Genomic DNA, 19,776 nt, shown 5'->3' with positions numbered 1-19,776 from the left:
GTGTTTTTAAAATGTTTTCAATGCCGGTCCGAACATAGTATTAGAGAAAATTTTTGAGACTTGAGACAAAGAACGTATAATATAGAGAAGGTTCACCGCGTTGCCAAATTTGAGATATTTAATTTTTTGGAGGGGTACTCTTTTCTATTAGTGGATTTCACCAATAATTTAACAGGAGGGTCGAAAATAGCAGAATTGAGCATTTTCAGTGTTAAATGAGAAAAGTGATGCTAATTTCAATATACGCCTACATATTTGCACTTTTACAATGCGCAAACGACTATGGATATCTTTTATAGATATTCTCCATATATTTGGTATCAATGCACATATGTAAGTATGTATACAAGTATGTATGTGCAATTTGACACATTTAATGATGAATTCCATTAAATCTATTGAAATGTATAAAGTCATATTTGTATTATTACTTAAATATTTAATTAATATAATTATAATAAATATTGGTTTTTTAAGTTATATATTTACATACATATGTCTTTATTTGCTTTGGGCATTAGAAGTTTTGATAACATCTTAAAAGACCATGTCATATGCACATAATTTTGTGTACATATAAACAGATTTTAAAAACCGTACGCATAAAGTTCACATATATACATACATATGTAATTTTGTGTTCATGTAAACAAATTTCAAAACATCATTCGCATAATGTTTGTAAATTTGTCTACACACAACTTTGTATGTAAATATATACACCCATTGTTTCATACAAAATCTCCGTTGTCACGGACAACCAATGAGCTGTGCCGAAAAAAATAAACAAATGGCCGCCGTTTGTCTCCACTTCCCTTGCCGCTGTACAGCTCGGCCTACAAACCAGCATAAATATGTATGTTTATGCGTGAGGCAATACTTTGAGACTATTGATTGATTGATTGAAAGATGAGGAATGCACCGCGACCTTTGGTCTATTGTGCCCTCTCCTAACTCACATAGACTCACCTAGCCCCAGCCCTTTGATAAAGTTCAATAGACTTCCGGGTGGTAATGAGGCTATCCGATCCCTATCCGGAAACATGGATCCAAGGGTCTTAGTCCTGCGTCTACAGACTGCTGTGCAGTTGATCATTAGGTGTTCTGGAGTATCAGGCTCCAAGTGGCAACTGGCGCAAGAGGATAGGCCCATGTTGTACAGATGCCTATTCAGCTTGCAGTGGCCGGTATACCATGCGACGAGTAGCCTGAGTTTGTTCCTGGAGAGGTTTATTACAACTTTGAACCTACTCAAATTGTATTCTCCAATTAGCAACTTGGCATGTCTCATACCATGTGTTTGTTGCCAATGCTCTTCCCTGCCCACTCCTTCTTTCTTGCGGAGTAGCTCCTTTATTGTATGGGGACCAATAAAGGGTTCGGGTCCCACCATCTTGGTGGAGGATGCCGAGCGGGCTAGCTCGTCCGCTAGTTCGTTACCGGCTACACCTCTGTGACAAGGCACCCAAATTAGGTGTATCTCATTACGTTCTGCAAGGCTGTTCAGCCTTTCCCTACCTCCTGCACTAATATTGATTTGATTTCGTAGAGGAGATCGCTTTTAGCGCCGCTTGACTATCGCTGGGAATGGCTATTCGCTCGTTGCGATAGTTGCGATGAAGGTTTATTTCTAAACACCGATTTATGGTAAAAACTTCTGCCTGGAAAATGCTTGGGCACTCTCCCATGGGTATGGAGAGCTTAGTGCGTGGCCCGCAATCCCTGCACCGATTCCCTATTCCTCAACATCAGCTCGAGATTGGAGTCATGCCACTCATATTTGCTGCCGAGGGTGACCTTAAACTTTTTCTTGAAGTTCACTGTTTTGGTAGTGCTGTCCTTCGGGAGGAGGGCTGATGGTATATCGCCACTTATCTTTTCCTTCCTCTGGGACGAGATTACCCTGCCTTTGCCCCACCCCTCTGCCGTTATTTGCAGAATTGTGTGCTTGGCTACCTGACCAATAACCAAATGAAGCGTAGTAAGTTCGAGCAGAACCTCCAGTGCTGCCGTTGGACAAGTGCGCATTGCGCCCGTCATGCAGACATAGTGTACAACCACCTAACGATCCTTGGCTTACAGCCCCAGGACCTTCCCGCTAGCCGATTGCACACCATTGAAGCTTTTGTTGCTTTGACCAAGGTCAGGTTTACATGCTGCTTCCACCGCAGAGTAGAATCTAGCATCAAACCGAGGTATCTGATACTACCGGTCATCTTTATCTCTCTGCCCCCAAGTGTGAGATTCCTGAGATCGAGTAGGGACATGCGTCTCGTAAACGGGACTACGGTCGTCTTAGAGTGATTGATATTCAATTCAACCTCCCTACACCACCCCTTCGCTAGGTTTAGACCCCTTTATATTATGTCACAGAGAGTGTCTTCGTATTTACCTTTTGCTATAATTACAATATCGTCCGCATACTCTTGGCAGCGGATCCCATTATTCATTAGCAGTACTAACAGGTCGTCTACGACCAGACTCCATAGCAGGGGTGATAACACATCTCCCTGTGGGCAGCCTCTTGTTGTGCCGCTGAGCCACATGCAGGGGTGCTCTCTGCAGCGCTGTCGTCCTTATTTCATGGTCTACGATCTTCTCCATGGTTTTTGTAGGAAAGACGTTAGACTTAAAGATTTCGCCAATGAGTAGTCTTTCCTACCTATCTTGGGTATGAAGATCATCTTCGATGTCCTCCATACTTCGGGGATATACGCCACTGCGAGGCTTTCTCTCAGCAGCCGAACCAGGTATTGCAATAGAAACTGCTCCCTCTGCTGTAACAGCGCTACCGGAGACTTGAATCTCTCAAACGAGGCCATTGCCCACCTGATCGAATCCGCCGTATATAGTTGTTTGGCGATTCTCCAATCCTCGCGGGATGGCCTGTGTTCGATTACGGGTAGACATTGGTCTTCCCGAATAGTTTCCGGGAAGTGCGCCCGCAGAAGTTCCGTAGCTCTGTCTTCTGCGCTGGTCGTAAATGTCGTCACCTCGTTTGATTGCTATTACTGCGTCAGTCGTTCTTCTAGCCAGAGCTTTATGCAGCCGAGACGCTTCCGGTGTAGAGGTGACATTTTCGCAGAATCTCCTGAAGCTTGCCTGCTTTGCAGACCTAATCTCCTTATTATATAAGGTGAGGTAGCTCTTGTATCCTTCCCAGACCTCCGTACGTTTCGCTTTGTTAAATAGGCTCCGTACTTGTTTCCGGAGGTCCTTGACCACCAGGGACAGTTTCGTCTGTCTGTGGGTACCTTTAGAGGACAACTACCATGATAAGCATTCGTAACAGACCCGTTCAGCTCATATAGCCTCAACATAGTAAGCTATGCGTTAACAAAAGTATTTGTTATCCTTAACAGACTGTAAAGAGCAAAAATGCAAATGTATGTCATTCTGTTAGAACAAGCCAGCATGCAATATTTGCCATTGGTTAGAGAGAGAAAATCATTGACCATCAAATGACGATGTGTTACTTTTTTCCCACTGTCTGAACAAAACTAACAAAAGGTTTAACGTTTGTAAATGTGAACAATAAGAAGTCGCTTACACGTTTGCTAACAGATACGCGCCCTGCAGCGGACTGTGTTTGTAGTTTACATGTTTATACATAACAGTTATATTTTTACCAATTCTCAGTAATTATTAAGGATTAGCTTTTAAAAACTAATTTACCATTTATATACACATTCTTCTTTACTGGCGTAGAAATCGCTAATGCGGTTATAGCCGAGTTAAAAACATCACGCCAGCCGTTTCCTCTGTTCGCAAGGTGGTCCCAATCGGAGATTCCAAGCGAAGCAAGGTACTTTTCCTCCTGGTCCCTCCAACCGAGTGGAGGTCTTCTGTGTAGCCGCTGTCCTTTAATTCGCTGAACTATGTTAATGTTGTCGTATATCTCATACAGGTCATCGTTCCACCATTTATATACACATTCTTCTTTACTGGCGTAGAAATCGCTAATGCGGTTATAGCCGAGTTAAAAACATCACGCCAGCCGTTTCCTCTGTTCGCAAGGTGGTCCCAATTGGAGATTCCAAGCGAAGCAAGGTACTTTTCCTCCTGGTCCCTCCAACCGAGTGGAGGTCTTCTGCGTAGCCGCTGTCCTTTAATTCGCTGAACTATGTTAATGTTGTCGTATATCTCATACAGGTCATCGTTCCATCGAATGAGATATTCGCCATCGTCCATGCCTCTGCCCCATATATCAGGACCGGAATAATGAGTGACTTATAGAGTTTGGTTTGTTTCGCCGAGAGAGGACTTAACTTCTCATTTGCCTACTCAGTCCGAAGTAGCACCTGTTGGCAAGAGTTATTCTGTGCTGGATTTCCAGGCTGACATTGTTGGTGGTGTTTATACTGGTTCAAAGATAGACGAAATTACCTATGACTTCAAACTTATGACTGTCAACAGTGACGTTAGAGCAAAGTCGCGAGTCCGACGACTGTTTGTTTGATGATAGGAGATATTTTGTCTTGTCCTCGTTCACCACCAGATACATTTGTTTCGCTGCCTTATCCATTCTGGAGAAAGCAGAACTAACTTCGCGGTTGTTAAGGTCAATGATATCAATATCATCAGCATACGCCAGCAGCTGTAGACTCTTATAGAAAATTTTACCTTCTCTATTTAGTTCTGCAGCTTAAATTATTTTCTCCAGAAGTAGATTGAAGAAGTCACATGAAAGGGAGTCGCCTTGTCTGAAACTTTGTCTGATGTCGAGAGGCTTAGAGAGGTTTTTACCAATCCTGGCGGAGCTTTTAGAATTGCTCAACGTCAGTTTCCACAGCCATATTAGTTTTGCGGGGATACCAAATTCAGACATCGCGGCATAAAGGCAGCTTCTTTTCGTGCTGTCAAAAGCAGCTTTAAAAGAGACAGAGAGTTCTCTTCAATCGATCGCTGCGACACGGCAACTCGTCGTACCAGCTGTTCTTTTGAATTTTCCGAAAACCAATGGTTTCGGTTGCAGCTGTTCGTAAGGAGTTTGAAATGCTGTCCACAGTTCCATAATACTGAGTACCAGGTAGATTGATGTATTTTCTCATGCTGGAATTTAGTACTACTGATAACCATATTTCAGGCCCCGGCGAAGTCGATCAGCCTAAAACCATTTGGGGATGTTTCATTGTGGAAGCTGAATTTACCGACCGTAGGGCCAAAGATACCTTCCTTGCGCAGCCTGGTATTAAAGTTGGCAACCACGATTTTGACATCGTGTCGAGGGCAGCTCTCATAGGTGCGCTCCAAGCGCTCATTGAAGACATCTTTGATCACATCGTCCTACTCTTCCGTGGGGGCGTGCGCGCCAATCAGCGATACGTTGAAGAACTTCGCTTGGATGTGGATTGTGGCTTGATGTTCATCCAATGAGGTGAATGACAGTACTCGGTGATGGAGTCTCTGTCTTACCACGAATCCCACACCGAATTTGTGCACCTTTATATAGCCACTGTAGTAAATGCCTCAAGGACCTATTCGACTCAGCCCTGGTCCCGTCCAACGCATTTCTTCGACGGCGGTGATGTCAGCCTTCCCTCTAACGAGGACATCAACAAGCTGGGCAGCGGCACTTTTCTACCTTCCCAATTAAATCGTTATCCTTATTGCGTTTGCCGGGGTCGTCATCAAAAAGGGGTTTCTCTTCGAGGCTGTTGGTAATTTTTCATTGGTAGTGCTTTTACATGGCTCCCTTTAGCTCGCTTTCAAACGGATGTTCTTAGGCTACCTAGAGGATACTTGGCCAAAGACCGGAAGCCGCGAGCTGCTGCTAAAAGATTCATTTCTGACCACTCCCAAGTGAATGGCAATCAGACAACTTTCCTCACTTGAACTTCTACACATGACTCCATCCTCCCCTATTTACATTACAAACTGAATTTTCTTTCTACAAAATTTTTACCAATATTTAGTAATTATTTTAGATTATCTTTTAAATAATAACATATAGTATATACATTAGGGTGATTTTAGTGAATAGAGGTGAATTTTTTTTTTCTGAAATTTGTGCGTGCTCACTTCTAGGATTGTGCCATTTAGTGTAAAATACAATTGTAAAAGTTTCAGCTTAATCGAACTTTGCCTTCCCGTGCCGAAAGAGCTTTGAAGTTTGATAAAATGGCCATTTTTCGCGGAAAAGCGTTATTTTTCGAGTTTAACTTACGACTGATTCCACCTATTACAATAAATTTATTATCAAATGAAAGGTAATTTTGTTGAAATTAAAGTCTATTATAATTCATTTTTTTTTGGAATGTATGGTTTGGAAGTTATTTAACATTTAATGGACCAAGTTCGTGTTATGTGCCTTTTTGGTGACACTCATACATAATATTTTTCGGATTAAAGATCAGAATAACTTTTATTAACCTTTACTTTACTACTTTTTCACATTTCAACCTCACTAACAATGCCAATAAGCTGGCATCTCTAGTATTATTTGGTATTGTATATTTCTGGCATCTCGTGGCTGACTTGTTGCTCATATTTACCATATGTATTCTGGTAGTAAGTAAAAAGTGGGGAATCCCCTATTTGATTTTGACGCTTTAAGAGCCGTTTTCACAGTGATTAGTTAACGAATGGTTGAAGATAACTAATTGGTTTTCATTTCAAAGTGAATTGTCAACCATTAGTTAACTCATCTCCCGGGCATTGGTTGACGATTGGTTAACAAACAGCTGTTCGAATGTCAATTTTTATTAAAAGAAAAATAAAATAAATCTAAAAAGCAATTTGGTGGGAAGTAGTGCTCACAACAATGGAGTTCAGTGACAGTGACGACGATTACGAAGAGCTGCTAAAAGTGGTAATTTTCCGTCGGAAAAAAGAAATCCGGGAGCGATTTAATTTCTTTCGACTTTATGATGAAAAGGACTTTAGAGAGCGTTTCCGCCTATGCAAAGATGCTGCATGGGAAGTATTGCAGCTCATACGTCCAGATATACAGCATGCTACCACATGGTATAGATTTTTAACGCTTTGCCTGCCGATTTCTACATAAAATTTTTTCCTAGGAATAATGCGTTGTCGCCGGATCATATGTTGACGATTACATTGAGGTTTTATGCCACTGGCAGTATTCAGCAATTGATTGGAGATGTGTCAGGAGTGTCTACTAGCACAGTATCAAGAGTTGTTACTCTTGTTTCAGATAAAATAGCAAGGTTGCGAGAACGTTTCATACGATTCCCTACTACAACGGAAGATATACATCAAAACAGATAGAGTTTTTTCGAATTGCTAAATTTCCCAGAGTTGATTGGTGCCTTAGATTGCACGCACGTAAAAATTCAGTCACCTGGTGAGCTGAAACACCTCAAAACCGTAATGAATATCTATTTTTACATGTTTCCTTCCTTTTCAGGCGGAGACCATGCGGAACTATTTCGTAATAGAAAAAACATATTTTCTTTTAATGTACAAACGATTTGCGATGCTCGTTTGTTGATTTTAGACATAGTTGCTAGGTAGCCAGGATCAACACATGATGCTACCATATTACGAAACTCTCGTATTTATGCTCGTCTTGAGAACGGAGAGTTCGGAGATGGCCTTGTGCTTTGCTGATAAAGGGTATGAAAATAATAAACGGATTTTAACACCCCTTCATTCCGTTAACAATGCAGCTGAAAGACTATATAACGAATCACATATTCGGTCAAGAAATCCAATTGAACGCTCTTATGGTGTTTGGAAGCGAAGGTTTCCAGTGTTGTCTTTGGGTATACGAATGAATTGCACCAAAGTCCAATCAATAATTGTCGCCACAGCAGTGCTACAAAATATATGCTGCTTACATCGCGATACTGAAGCTCCTCCTTTAGATCCTGAGATTGATAGGCGAATTTTGTCAGTTTTAAGCATACCGAATAATCGCAGCTCTGATCGGCGCACTGAAAAAAAATGTGACGAGGAATAATTTAATAAATGGGTACTTTGCAACCTTATAACTGCAAGTCAAGCTTTGTAAGACTATCAATAAAAACAAATAATACAACAATGTTATTTAAAACACTTTTATTTTGAATGTGTCAGGTTATTTTGTGCTTGTACTGTTTTTTTACAATTGATTTACATTTGTATATACAAGATTGCGCCTTTGAATTTCTTTTAATTGCTCTTCCATAATTCTCATACGCATTTTGTGTTCCACTTCAGATTGCTTTATATGTTGCTCGTACATCTTTACTCGCTTTTCATGTTCAGCTTTTAATATTTCAATCTCTACGCGGCATTTTTCTCCAGTCCATTTTGATTTAACAGCGGCCAGCTTCGACCATGATGTACTCGTATTTTTCTCTTTTCTTTGCGATTCGTCGATTATAAGTTTTTTAGACTTAGGAGCTTTTAAATCTGCAGGCGTGTATGTACTCCAATTTTTCGAAGTAGTAGCTGTGTTGGATGTGTTCATGATGTCTTCAAATTCCTCGCTCCCATCCTGAGATTGCATAGCACTGATGTTATTTGCTGCCTTATCTGCAAAACCATTAGTACATTATTAATACATTTAAATGATGGTATTTGAGTAACAGCATGAATGTAGACAAAGAAGTCTCCCAATTCAAGAGCAGAATAATTAAGTAATTTCTTACCAATGCTAACGATAACATCCTCCGTTTTGTTTCGCACAAAAGGATTATCGGAATCGTATACAGATTCCATTCCTTCTAACTGCTCCGAGCCTATTATTGATGTTAACATTACATCAATATCATTGGTGCTAATTTTCAATGGCGGCCCTCCTCCTGTGGCTATGCAACTTTTTTTCGGCTGCTACCTTTTTCTTCAATTCCTTTTTCATGTTGTAATATTTGGTACGCAGCATTTTTTCATCGCGAAATGAAGAAGAGGTTCTGCTGTTATATTCCTCCTGAATTTTGAACCAAGCTTTATTTTTCGCATCTACCGTAAAAGTATCGCTTTTTTGCACTCTATCACATTTTTATGTGTTTCTATTATAGAAAGTAATAAATTTAGGTCGTTTTCACTGAAATTAATCTTTTTCGTCGCCATTTCAATTGAAATTTTTACCAATTGTGATATGAAATAAAAACATAAATTGTAAAACTGTAATGTCAAGATCATATGTTTTCTATGGTGCTACCACACTTTTAGCCAGAAAATTTATTTTTATAACTAAGCACTGTGAAAAACATTGCTTTAGTTAAGAAACAGCTGTTGGTTACATTGACTAATAGTCAACCAATCGTTAACTAATCACTGTGAAAACGGCTCTAAGAGAAATGTTATTTTAAAGTTTGTTGTGCTAAGTGAACAGTTCGATATTAGAAAGTGCAAGATATTACATACTTAGTTATATAATTAAATTCAAATAGCTACTACCTCATCTAATGTTCGTGTTCGATCTAAAACCCTAATTTATTTAATTGGGTATTCATCTCATCAAATAATCGGGAGTAAACTGCCATCTAATCATCAAATGTCTAATCAGGAAGATATTAAATTTTTGACATATCAGATAATGAAAGGACGTCCAGGCCATATGGAAGGTATCGATATGAATACAGCTCTAGCTGAACAAAGAAGAGAAGCAAGAAAAGCAAAAGCATAAGAGCGGCGATGGCGACAGATTTCACCAGTAAGCGCTGGTAAGTTTATAGTATAGCTGCCCAATTTTACATAAAAATTAGATACTCAAACCCATACTTAAATAGGTAATAAAATGCTGGCTCTTAGAAGCTATAGCCTTTATTCGTTTCTATTTGTTACCAACATCAACAGTATTCTTCCAAAATCCATACATTTTCTTTCCTTTTTTTATTGCAACAGAAAATGTACGAGACATCTCATTGTCTTCTGAATCAGAAGTGGAAGAAATCACCTCGGACGAAGTATTTACCGATGATGAAAAAGCCAGCAAAGCGGAGACAGCGAGTAAAAAAGGAAATACAGTCGTGGTTGTAAAGAAGTAATGACGGAAAAATTATCAATTTTGCTAGATAGGTGCAAAATTTCTGATAGAAATGCTGGGCGAATAATTTTCGCAACAGCTGAAAGTCTGGGCTGTAATGTCGAGGAATTTGCACTTAGTAGAAGTGCTTTAAGAAAACGCAGAATATCCTTTCGAAGTCTACGGGCCGAGAAAATCAAGGCGAGGTTTAAAAACTCAGACTTAGAGGGTATTGTTGTTCATTGGGATGGAAAACTTTTACCAAACCTTCTTCAGAAAGAATGTGCTGAACGGTTGGTAATCTAGGTAAGCAAAGGAGACTATGAACAACCACTGGGGGTCCCGGGATTAGAAAATTGCACAGGCGCCAGTCAGGCAGAAGCTGTTAGCGGTAGTCTAGAAGAATGGGATATTCGCGATAAAATTGTTGGTATGTGTTTTGATACAACGGCTTCCAACACAGGACAAATGAAAGGCGCATGCACCTTGTTAGAAAAACAGCTAGGTAAAAGTTTGTTGTACTTAGCCTGCCGTCACATTTTAGAAGTCGTTTTACGGTCAGTATTTGAGTACAAAATAGGATCAACGACTGCTCCCCAACCTGACATTTTTAGAAGATTTCAAATACATTGGCCTAACATAGATCAGCCTAAATACATTGAAGGGGTACAGGATGATTCGGTAAAGAAGTCAGTGAAAGAGTTCGAAAAAGAGGTTTCGGAATTTCTTCTCTTTCAGTTAACTGAAAAACAGCCGAGAGATGATTACTTAGAACTTATTAAGTTATGTTTAATATTTTTAGGAAAAGTCCCTTCTCACGATGTTTCGTTTAACACTCCTGGTGCTTATCATCACGCCCGTTGGATGGCAAAAGCCATTTACTTTCTGAAAATGTTCATTTTTAGAGAACAGTTTTCTATGTCCGAAGAGGAGTTCAGTTCACTAAAAGCTATTTGTTTATTTATTGTTAATTTGTATGTGAAGATGTGGTGTCAAGCTTCAAACGCAATAAGTGCACCTAGTAATGATTTACAATTTGTTCAGAATGTAATTAAGTACAGACGTATTGATCAAGGTGTATCAGATAAGGTATTGGGAAAATATTTACTTCACCTGTGGTATCTGAACCCGGAACTGATTTGCCTTAGCTTATTTGACAAAAATGTTTCAAATGAAATAAAAAGCAAAATGGCAAAAAAGATTTTATCGTACAGCAATTTAACAGAAGAAGAACGGTCTTCAAGGATAATGAGGGTACAAGTTTCTGAAGATGAAGCTGTAAACCTATTTAAAAATATTTCGCTTCAGAACTTTGTTTTGGATCAAAGCCTGGCCTTTTTCGAATATTTCAAAGTCAAAACTGATTTTCTGACAGAAGACCCCAAGAAATGGTCCGAAAGTAAAGACTTTTTGAAACTTCAAAGGTGCCGTGTCGTGCAGAGAGAGGGGTTAAGTTAATTCAAGACTTCAATAGTATTCTTACAAAAGATGAGGAGCAAAAACAATTCCTGCTTCAGGTGGTAGCAGATTGTCGTCGGCTTTACCCTGATACTTCCAAAAGTACCCTTTCTCTACCCTTATCTGATGAATGATATTGGAAATAATAATATATAAATACATATATAAACAAATTGATAAATTGTTTATAATTTTTGTTTTTAGTAGGTATGAATTTTCTTTTCTATATGTTTATTTTTTAAATAGATTTCTTCCCATCGTCTTATCTTTTTGTTAAATATTGTACCAATTAATGAACGAAAACTGAAAATACAATATATAACGACAAGATTTTACTAATTTCTTGCTTTTTCTATTATAATAAAATAAAGGACTTCAGTGTATGCATTGTTTATGGTTAAGGTAAGGATAGTTTCAAAAATCATGGAGAACCTCGAGTGGTACTGCGAAGAACTATACCAAGGCATTTGACACGAACTTGGTCCATTAAATGTTAAATATCTTCCAAACCATGCATTTCTAAAGAAAATGTATTATAATAGACTTTAATTTCAACAAAATTACCTTTCATTTGATAATAAATTTATTGTAATAGGTGGAATCAGTCATAAGTTAAAGTCGAAAAATAACGCTTTTTCGCGAAAAATGGCAATTATATCAAACTTAAAGGCCTTTTCGGCACGGGGAGGCAAAATCCGATTGAGCTGAAACTGTCACAATTTTATTTTTATACTAAATGGCACATTTCTAGAAGTGAGCACTTCCAAAAATTGAAAATTTATTTTGAAAAACCACCCGAATATACATATATAAATTACAAACTGAATTTTCTTTCTTACAACCAATTGTTTGACAACTTCTATGTATGTATGGTATTTACTTTATTAACATAATTTTTGTTTATGATAAAAAGCTTATATATGGTTTATATATAATTTAGTTTGTTATACTTTGTATAATTTACAATACTAAATTCATCAATCTACTAATTCTTAATATTCACACAATTTGTACATATCGTCACCTGAAATGCAAAATAACATAACAACATTTTCGGAAATTTACAGTGGCATGAATGAAACACGAAATAAAATGGAACATAAGTGAAGCAAAATTTTAATGTTGGTTAAAACTGGTGTAGATCTGACCGCAGAACCTGAAAATGTTGAACATATGTATGTAATACTATGTATGTAATTTGAAGTAATGAAGCGTAATCAATAAGGCTCTCAATTTCGAATTTTTTGATGATACGTTATTTTGCATTTCAGGTGACGATATGAAAGCAAATTTAACAATAATTTTTTAAATTTGTTAATTTAGAACTATTCTTTATTGGCGAAGACAACAGCGCGCCAGTCGTTTATTTTTTTCGCTATTTGGCGCCAGTTGGATATTCCAAGCGAAGCCAGGTCCTTCTCCACCAGTCACAAACACGTCAAGCTGTTTGACAGATCAGTTTTTCATTTCTATGAAAATTTCGAAGAGGCAACACATCCCATTTACACATATACCGGCGGCAGTTTCATTTCGGTAATATTAAATTTAGTGGACCGAGTATTAAGATAGTTGTGTTAAATTATAAAAATAAAGTACAAAATAATAAATACATTTTTCCAAAAAATTTATATTTAGCCCAATATTGTTAATTTGCGGAAAAGTTATAGAAAATGGATTGGCGAATGAGCGAAGTCTTAAATTTAATAAACTTATACAAGCATAAATCAAGCATATTATTGCTCATATTAAATGTATTATTTTAATTGGTATATAAAATTTATGTTATATTTATTATAGTCCGAAATATAAAAACTTTGTTTACAAGAAATGCATTTGTAGGAAAAAGTATATTTCTCCTTGTTTTTATTTCCCATATAAATTTTTATATCCATATAAAACTTTAAACAGTTCATGAGCTCAAAACATATGGACAAATAGTTAATTAGGCAGCCATGCTTACCTGTATAGCAGGTTTACCCAAACTCTGCGCGACATTTTCACAAAGGCGCCTAATGCATGCTGTAAACACGTAGCACCAATCAACCATTCGAATGTGCATTTTTCACTATTGTCGAAACTAAAAATGAGGAAAAAAATAAAAACGCTTTGTAACAACAGGTACATAAAGCCACAATCAATTATATTGGTACTATTAATCACTTTGCACACATTTAAATGTTATAACAAAATTTTTCAAATAATATGGAGTCTAATCGCATTTTCTTATTGCGATTACCAGCTGCACATTCTAATATGTGACGCATTTGTTCTGGCTTATCCATCTTTGATGTAGCGCGTTGTATTTCACACTGGTATTCACCCAAATCTAACAGCATATTATAATAGATTTTGAATTGCAATAATCTATTTTAATTTTCTTTGTTGAAATAAAAGATCAGATTGTTTTTTCTTTTCTAATATTACACTGGTGTTTTTATTCTTTAAAAGCTGCAAAGGAATTTTGTGAATAAGCTTGATTTTTATAGAAATACTTTTACTTAATAGTCCAGAGCAATCCTTGAGTCATCGTTCTTACGGTTGTTCTGGCTTCCTGTCCTGACTCCTGTCCCCTGGATTCTGGATTTGTTTCTTCACAATGAATAGAACTGAATTAAACTTGTCGATTGTTTTGTTTCGTTGTTTGATCCCTGATGTGCAGAAATAAAAGACTGGATCAACTTCACTTTACAATAGATCAATGCTTTATTACACTTTCTCGGTCGCCGTCCGCTATTCAAGTGAAGTCCGTTATTGGTTTTATTCCGTTCGAGTCCCTTTTTTCGTCCAGTCAGTGTTGTCGTGTGTTAAAAACGTTCAGTCCGCATGGTCGCATTTCTTCGTCCTACAACTCGGCCATTCCTGACTACTTATTCGTCTCGAATAACGTTACCACTATTTCATATAGTCCACAGCGGTCGATGTTGTCTTAGGTCCCTCCCACCCTTTCTACTTCATATCGACCGTGTTTTAATCGTTTAGTTACTTTGTATGGTCCTTAGAATTTAGGTCGTATCTTCATTCCGTTTCCAAATTGTGTCCGTCTGATTGCAGCCAAATCATTAATGTTACATTCGATTGCCTTTTTACGTTTTCTATTAAATGACTTCATATTTTCTTCTTGAATTTCCTGTATGTTTTTTTTAGCTATTTCACATAACTTATCACGTCCATCGTTTAACTCCATAACTTCTTCATTTTCTAAAATTTCGTTTAAGTCAAGGTCTTCTTTTACCCGCATGTCGTAACCTGTTAAAATCTTAAATGGGACCTGTTTTGTACTTTGATTTGGAGAATTATTTATAAATTGCTGTCAGGTATTCGTTCCACTTGTCCGTTTCCTCTTCGCACCCCCGTCGTAAAGAGTAGATGCCGAATACTGTTATTATCGCAATAACTTTTAAAAGCTTGTGAAGTAAACGCTGATCCCCTATGAGATATAATTCTACGCGGGTTGCCGAAAATGACAGCTTGTTTCGAAAGTCTGTCTATAAAATATATTTGTACTGTTTCCCGGTCGTTGTCATCGGACCTACATGATCTACATATGTGAAATGTCCCTAAAGGAAAATCTTTCTCAATTGGCGATAAAAATCCTTCCAATTTTCCACACTTTGTGTTCATTATTAAACATTCGACCCAACTGTTTACTATATTTCTGACTTTTCCCTCGAGCCCTGGAATGTAGTAGTATTTCCCTACACAATCACAAGTCTTTTTAATTGAAAAATGCCCTTGCTTATGATCATTTTGTTAATCTCATTCTCCATTTATCTTGGTACCACAATTAGTTCCTTTGCCGGATCCTTGTACAAGATGTCACGACAGATAAAAAAGTCTTCGTAAGAATTGTTTTCCAGTATTTTGCGAATTGCCCGCGCCCATTCATCCTTTTCCTGTGCCTCTTTTAATCTGTGCTGTAACGATTCGTCTACTAACATACACGCTAACCTATTTAAAGCATCGACATGCTTCATTTTAGATCTTGTCCTCCTATGTTCTATAGTTTAATTAAATTCTTGCAAAAACATTCTTCCTTAATGTCATAGCAAATGCGTTGCAATCCGTTACAATTTTGATTTTCAAACCTAATAAATACACTCTCCATTTCTTTAATACGTTGACGATGGCGAGTACTTCAAGTTCACAAGAATGATAGTTCTGTTCCGCTGAACTTGTTTTCTGGCTCATGAATTGCACTGGATGATATGATTCATCCTCTGCCGTCTTTTGCAACATTACCGCGCCATACCCTTGCTTTGATGCATCTGTATGAACTTCCGTTATTGCATTTGGGTTATATAATTCTAAAACTGGAGATCGTGATAACGAGGACTTAAGTTGCTCGAAAGCAATCGCCTGCTCTTCCTCCCACTTGAAATGTTGATCTTTTCTCAGAAGATCTGATAATGGCTTAGCCACTAGCGCATAGTTTTGTATAAGCCCCCGAAAGTAGAATGTTTAAAACTATTGAATGGCTTTCTTGTCTCTAGGTGGCTTGAAAGCTTTAACCGCTCTGATTTTCTCATCCGATGGATGAATTGTGCAATCTTCGATTACATACCCCAAAAAATTTACTTTGCGATTCAAAAAATTACACTTTTTCTACTTAATTTGTACTCCATCATCTGCTGCTCTGTAAGAACTTCCTTTAGTTTTATTAACCCTTCTTCCACGTCTATAGATGGAATAATTAAATCATCCATATAAGAGACTACACTTCCCTCATATTTTAGGTACAGGATACAGAATAATGCTGGTGCATTTGAGATACCAAACGACACAAATTTAAATTCAAATTGACGTTTCAATGTTACAAACGATGTATATTTTCTAGAACTTTCTTCGACAGGAACATGTAAAAATCGGTTAGCCAAATCTAATGTGGTAAAAAATTTATGTCTCTGGAGCTTCTCGACTACCTCGTTAATTAATGTCATGGTTTCGAAACTACCTAACGTGACCACTTCTGAATTACCGATTCCGCCCAGTAGGTAGGTATGAGTGCAGCCCTATCGGGCTCAATTAGCACTTGATTGCCCAGTACTCGTTTATCTTTGTTTGGCTTAACTTAAAGATTAAGTTTTTCGACTGTATCTACCCTTATCAAACACAATCGACTACCCCCTGTATCAACTAACGAAGGGGAAATTACGTTTCCCACCTTTACCATTTTAAACTTTAGTCCAAAATCTGTCTCTGAAGGTTTGAACATTACTTGGGTAATTGTATTCAAATTATCTCTTTCACCTTTCGTTTGAACTGTCGGACATTCGTTGCGTTTATGGCCGACTTTGTTGCACTTGTAACATCTAAATTGTTGGTTTAGCCACATTTGAAACAAGCGCGGTTTATAATTGAACGTTGAGTGCTTTCTTTCCTATCTTCCTTGATACTGACTTTATTTTCAACTTCCGCCTTTAGTTTATATTTAATTTTCTCATAAATTTTTATTTGGTTTTTTAATTTCCATATACGCCTTGCTTGGTATAAAACCGTTTTGTTCAATTTTGAATCGGGAATCCCTAGTTTGAAATATTCTATTACGCTGGCCTCCTCCTGTTTTACCCGCTTCCCTATTTCCAATAAGGCATACAAAATTCTATAAATGTTTCGTTTTGTCTCTTTGACGATTCCTTAAAAGCCTGTGTGCCTCAGCTGATGAAAATTAAATTTTGAATTCATCAATTAAAGCTTGTTTTAAAGATATCCAATCACGAATACCGGTTTGGCTTCGAATAAATGCCCTAGCTGTAAATTTATGGATTTCCGACCAGCCGACTATATGTGCGTTTTCTTCAAAAGATTCTGCCCGTTGATTTACTTTCTGCCCGTTTGTACCGTTAAATGACGCCATACTTTCCTCAATTTCTGTAAATGTAAAATGAGGAACCGTGGGTGGCACCTGACTCTTACCCAACACATTTTGACAAAGCGGCTCCACTGATTCGACCTCACTCTCGCTTTCATCGTCGTCGTTAAGAAGACCGTAGTGTGTCAGAAGTCTGTCTCGTAATTTCTTCTTGCGTCCATTTGTCGCAAGCCCTGCTTCTTTTAACATTTCTTTTAACATTGTCACTGTCATGTTTAGTATAGTCTGAGCCTCCATTTTGAGTACTCCTTTACAATTATTCAAAACAACAAATTATATAAGTACATATATATGATCTTATGTGATAATGTTAATTTAATAATATGAAACTAACCTGTAATCCTCGTTGTAACACGAACTGCCTCAGTCAAACCAGCCGCTCGAGTTTTGCTGCTGACGATGAACATACGCTGCCGTCGCCAGCAAACTTTTCACCGCTTCACGCCAACTATGCTGCTACAACCCGTTCGTTGCCAACTTGATAGTAACGCGTAACGCTCGCTGTCTGTTACGCTTATGCACGTGTGTTGCCGTATCTACTGCCTCTGCTACGCTATTGCGGCGCAACCGTTTCCACACACTGCTCGTTCAGCGCAACGTACAAATTTGGTGATTGTGTAAAGTGGACGCGTTTTTGTGCAGTCCAGTGTTTTTCATAGTTTTTTCCAAGTGTTTTGAGGCAGCTTTGGCTAATTTTGTTTCTCCTGTAACAATCAGGTGACGGACGCAAGTGGGCAATGAAAATCGAAAGAGATAAGTATAATTTTGTATCTTATATTAAATTGTTTTTACATACCTGCCCATTTTTTTGCGGCAAAATTTGTTTTTTTAAGAAAATTGTTTCCCCTGAGAACAGCAATCCAGGCACAACGTGGTTATAAATTTTGTTTTGCTGTTGTGATTGGAGACATCAGCTCTTTTCCCCCTTTCTTTTTTTATTTCTCTTATTGTTTTGTTTCTTGCATTCCCTTTCGGTTTTGACGTTGCCAATAATTGAAAATTTAAACTAGACTTAAGAGGAAGAGACTGAACAGTCTAGGTGGCAGGTGTTCCCAACTATTTTCGAGTGAGGTATGGCCTCTGAGAATAGTTCTGAGTGTACACCAGAAAATATTTTTCGGAGCATTTCAAAAATTACAAGAACGCCGCCAAATGGCAAAAATAAGGAGTCCACCGTTGCTGGACCAATAAAAAATAGTGAATCTGCTGATAACGAGAACGAGAGTGGCAAATCCGATAGAGCGCAAAGTAGAGAATCTACTAATATTTTTTGCAAATTGGGCAGAAAAATAAAGGAGCTTGAAAATATGATGTCCGGACAGAGGCACATAAACCAAGCGATGCGAGAGCTTGTAAGCAGCATAACATACTTGTATGGCGAAACAGAAAATCCCGATCCATTCGAAAATACTGATGGTAGGGAAAGCGTCACAAGTATCGCTCCAAAATACCCCAAAAAAAGAACGGGAGACATCAGGCTTCCTACTATCTACGAAGAAGGCAAAAAACATGACCCAAAAAGTGCAAGGAGCTTTTAGTGAAGTCATCAAAATAAATATAAAGGGCACCGCACCTAATAAACCAGCACCCGAGAAATGGGTAGAATTGGGAAAAAAGAAGAGGTCCATGGAAAAGAGAATTAGGTCGAAACCAGACGCTATAATTCTAACGAAAAAGGACGGAGCCTCGTATGCAGACATCCTTCGTAAAATTAAAGGTGACAGTGGCCTCGAGGAACTGGGTTCAACCGCGACCTACATCAGGAAAACTCTCAAAGGAGACCTGCTCATAGAGCTAAAAAGTCAAGGAGACAAGAGAGCTGAAACTTTTCAGAGCGCCCTAGAGGGAGTGGTTGGTGAGATGGCTGTAGTACAACCAAAAACACACAATGTCACTATAATGTGCAAAGATCTGGATGAGATAACTACTCCAGAAGAAATTTGCTGCGTATTACAAATAGCCCTTATATCCGTGCGTGCCCAAGATGCCAAAACTGCCCTTAAAGTTGGCAAAGTAAAGATTGGGTGGTCGATCTGTCGCCTCCGGGAGTACTCCCATGTTTCCCGCTGTTACAGATGTTTCCATCCAGGCCACATGGCGCGTAAATGTTGCAGTCTGATCGACAGGTCCTCTCTTTGCACACGTTGTGGAAGCGCGGGACATGTTGCAAAAGTATGCACTAACACATCGAGTTGCACGCTCTGCAAAGGGGAACATTCGGTTCTAAGTACGACTTGCCCCAAATACGTGGAGTTGCTTACGACAATGGAGAAATGAGAATATTGCAGCTGAACCTAAACCAATGCGCTGCAGCACAAGCCCTGCTGCAAAAAACCGTAATAGAAAGCAACATTGATGTCGCCTTACTGAGTGAGCAATATTCCCAACATTCGGAAAGCACTTGGATTACAGACAGAAGTGGCAAAGCAGCAATATGGTCCTGTAATGGACAAACATTCACATCTTGCTGCAGAGAAGCAAAAAATGGCTTTACATGGGCGCAAATAGGGGGAATTTATTACGTAACCTGCTA

At 38.3% G+C, this 19,776-nt stretch overlaps 3 protein-coding genes across 6 annotated transcripts; 2 read left to right on the top strand and 1 right to left on the bottom strand.

Moving 5' to 3' along the window:
- The first annotated feature begins 180 nt into the window (after positions 1–180).
- LOC120780928 lies at positions 181–11,564 on the top strand. Of its 4 annotated transcripts, XM_040113158.1 has the most exons (3): positions 181–333; positions 9,485–9,614; positions 9,796–11,564. In XM_040113158.1, the coding sequence occupies exon 3, from the start codon at positions 10,349–10,351 to the stop codon at positions 11,372–11,374; it is 1,026 nt and encodes a 341-aa protein (XP_039969092.1). In that variant the 5' UTR covers positions 181–333; positions 9,485–9,614; positions 9,796–10,348; the 3' UTR covers positions 11,375–11,564. The 4 variants fall into 3 exon arrangements, with proteins under 4 accessions (XP_039969092.1, XP_039969093.1, XP_039969095.1 ...); XM_040113159.1 differs by lacking the exon at positions 181–333 and having other exon boundaries at positions 9,265–9,515; XM_040113160.1 differs by lacking the exons at positions 181–333; positions 9,485–9,614 and adding an exon at positions 9,663–9,680.
- On the top strand, positions 6,578–7,230 carry LOC120780833 (putative nuclease HARBI1). Its single transcript, XM_040113076.1, has 2 exons — positions 6,578–6,966; positions 7,020–7,230. Exons 1-2 carry the CDS (start codon positions 6,764–6,766, stop codon positions 7,228–7,230), a joined length of 414 nt encoding a protein of 137 aa, XP_039969010.1. The 5' UTR covers positions 6,578–6,763.
- On the bottom strand, positions 7,366–8,740 carry LOC120780832. Its single transcript, XM_040113074.1, has 4 exons — positions 8,598–8,740; positions 8,195–8,481; positions 7,803–7,898; positions 7,366–7,386 (listed from the first exon to the last, which is right to left on the bottom strand). The coding sequence occupies exons 1-4, from the start codon at positions 8,704–8,706 to the stop codon at positions 7,366–7,368; spliced, it is 513 nt and encodes a 170-aa protein (XP_039969008.1). The 5' UTR covers positions 8,707–8,740.
- Positions 11,565–19,776: the final 8,212 nt, after the last annotated feature.

Source organism: Bactrocera tryoni, unplaced genomic scaffold, assembly GCF_016617805.1.
Source record: "Bactrocera tryoni isolate S06 unplaced genomic scaffold, CSIRO_BtryS06_freeze2 scaffold_25, whole genome shotgun sequence".
Classification (NCBI taxonomy): domain Eukaryota; kingdom Metazoa; phylum Arthropoda; class Insecta; order Diptera; family Tephritidae; genus Bactrocera; species Bactrocera tryoni.
Note: the sequence above shows the minus strand (reverse complement) of the source record. Positions and strands in the feature narration are given on the sequence as shown.